This window comes from Monoraphidium neglectum (genome assembly GCF_000611645.1).
Source record: "Monoraphidium neglectum strain SAG 48.87 unplaced genomic scaffold scaffold05898, whole genome shotgun sequence".
NCBI classification, from domain to species: Eukaryota; Viridiplantae; Chlorophyta; class Chlorophyceae; order Sphaeropleales; family Selenastraceae; genus Monoraphidium; species Monoraphidium neglectum.
In genome coordinates this window covers 1829-3072 of record NW_014007734.1, presented here as the reverse complement: position 1 = coordinate 3072, position 1244 = coordinate 1829, and the positions used below count along the sequence as shown (strand labels likewise).

Genomic DNA, 1244 nt, shown 5'->3' with positions numbered 1-1244 from the left:
GCGGAGGAGGGTGCGGCGGCGCCAGATCTTGCGAGAGCACACACACACCTTCGACGCCTCTCCTTGCCCGCCCCTGGCCCGCGCCTGCCGCCACAATTCGAAGGCCGCAATCAGCACAAAGTGGTCCGACTGCTGCCCCGCCGCAAACGCCGCCGGGTCCCAGCCGCCAGGTGCAGCCGCCGCCGCGGCCGCTACCGCGGGGCGCGCGCCGCCGCGGCCGGCTTTGCCGCCCTTGCTCCTGGGGCCCGCCGCCGCGGCGCCGCCGGGGCCGGCCGCGGCGGGCGGGGGGGCTGCGAGGGCGCGCTTGGCGCGCTCCATATCGTCTTGGCGCTCGAGTGGGGCGGAGAACGGCGTCTTGTAGCTGAGGGCCGCAGCTATGGTCTGGGGGTATTGGGTGGTGTTGGAGTTGGCGGTAGTTGGTAGTGGTTGGCGGGGATGGGATGAGAGGGCGGCCGGTGGGGTCAGGGCCGAGCCTGCTGGCAGGCGCAAGGGGGCTGGGCGATGGGAGCAAGGAAGACCGCCGGGCGCGCGGCCGCGTCAGGATGAAAGCCTGCTTTCTCACGCGAGCGGAGGCGCCAGCGCGCGGCGCGCGCCGCTGGCGCGCAGCTGCTTGCGGGCCGAGGAAGGCCGCAGCGACTAGGGAAACGGGCGCCTCCCCCGAGACCCGCTCAAATCACACCCAGCCGCGACACCCCTCAAAAGTCGAGGGGTGAGGTGCGGCGGAGTCTGTACGAAACCGAACCAGGCGCGAGGCGGCGGCGGCGGCGGCGGCGCCTCACCAGCGCGGGCGCGAGGCAGCCGAGGCAGGCCCCCATCACGAGAAGCTTCCCCAGCCGCGGCTCCAGCGGCAGCAGCGCCAGGTGGCGCCCCAGCGGCGTCAGCGCCTCCCCCTCCCCCTCGCGCCCCTGATCCGCCGCCGCCGGCGCAGGCGCGTCGGCGGCGGTCGCGCCGACGACGACGGTCGGCTGTAGGCCGAACGGCTGCTGCTGCTGCTGCTGCTGCTGCTGCTGCTGCTGCTGGTCTGATCGCGCGTCCAAGGTTATGGCGCCGACCTCGGCCAGCGCCTCGAGGGAGGCGCGGACGGCCTTGGGGGGCGGGGGCTCGATAACCTCGGACAGGAACGAGGCGGCGGGTCCGAGGGACATTAGATGGATCTGGGGTTGGGGGGGAGTGCGGGCGCCAGGGTTGTAAGGCGGCGGTCGTGGGGGCAAAATCCCGGGTGCTTTCAGGGTGTGGTGCGAGGG

The 1244-nt window shown here is 73.7% G+C and overlaps 1 protein-coding gene across 1 annotated transcript; it reads right to left on the bottom strand.

Moving 5' to 3' along the window:
- Positions 1 to 48: 48 nt before the first annotated feature.
- On the bottom strand, positions 49 to 381 carry MNEG_16021 (hypothetical protein; the record flags this gene model as incomplete). Its single annotated transcript, XM_014035508.1, has 1 exon — positions 49 to 381. A coding segment is annotated over one exon (333 nt), but the record flags the coding sequence as incomplete, so codon positions are not given.
- Between the last annotated feature and the right edge of the window lie 863 nt (positions 382 to 1244).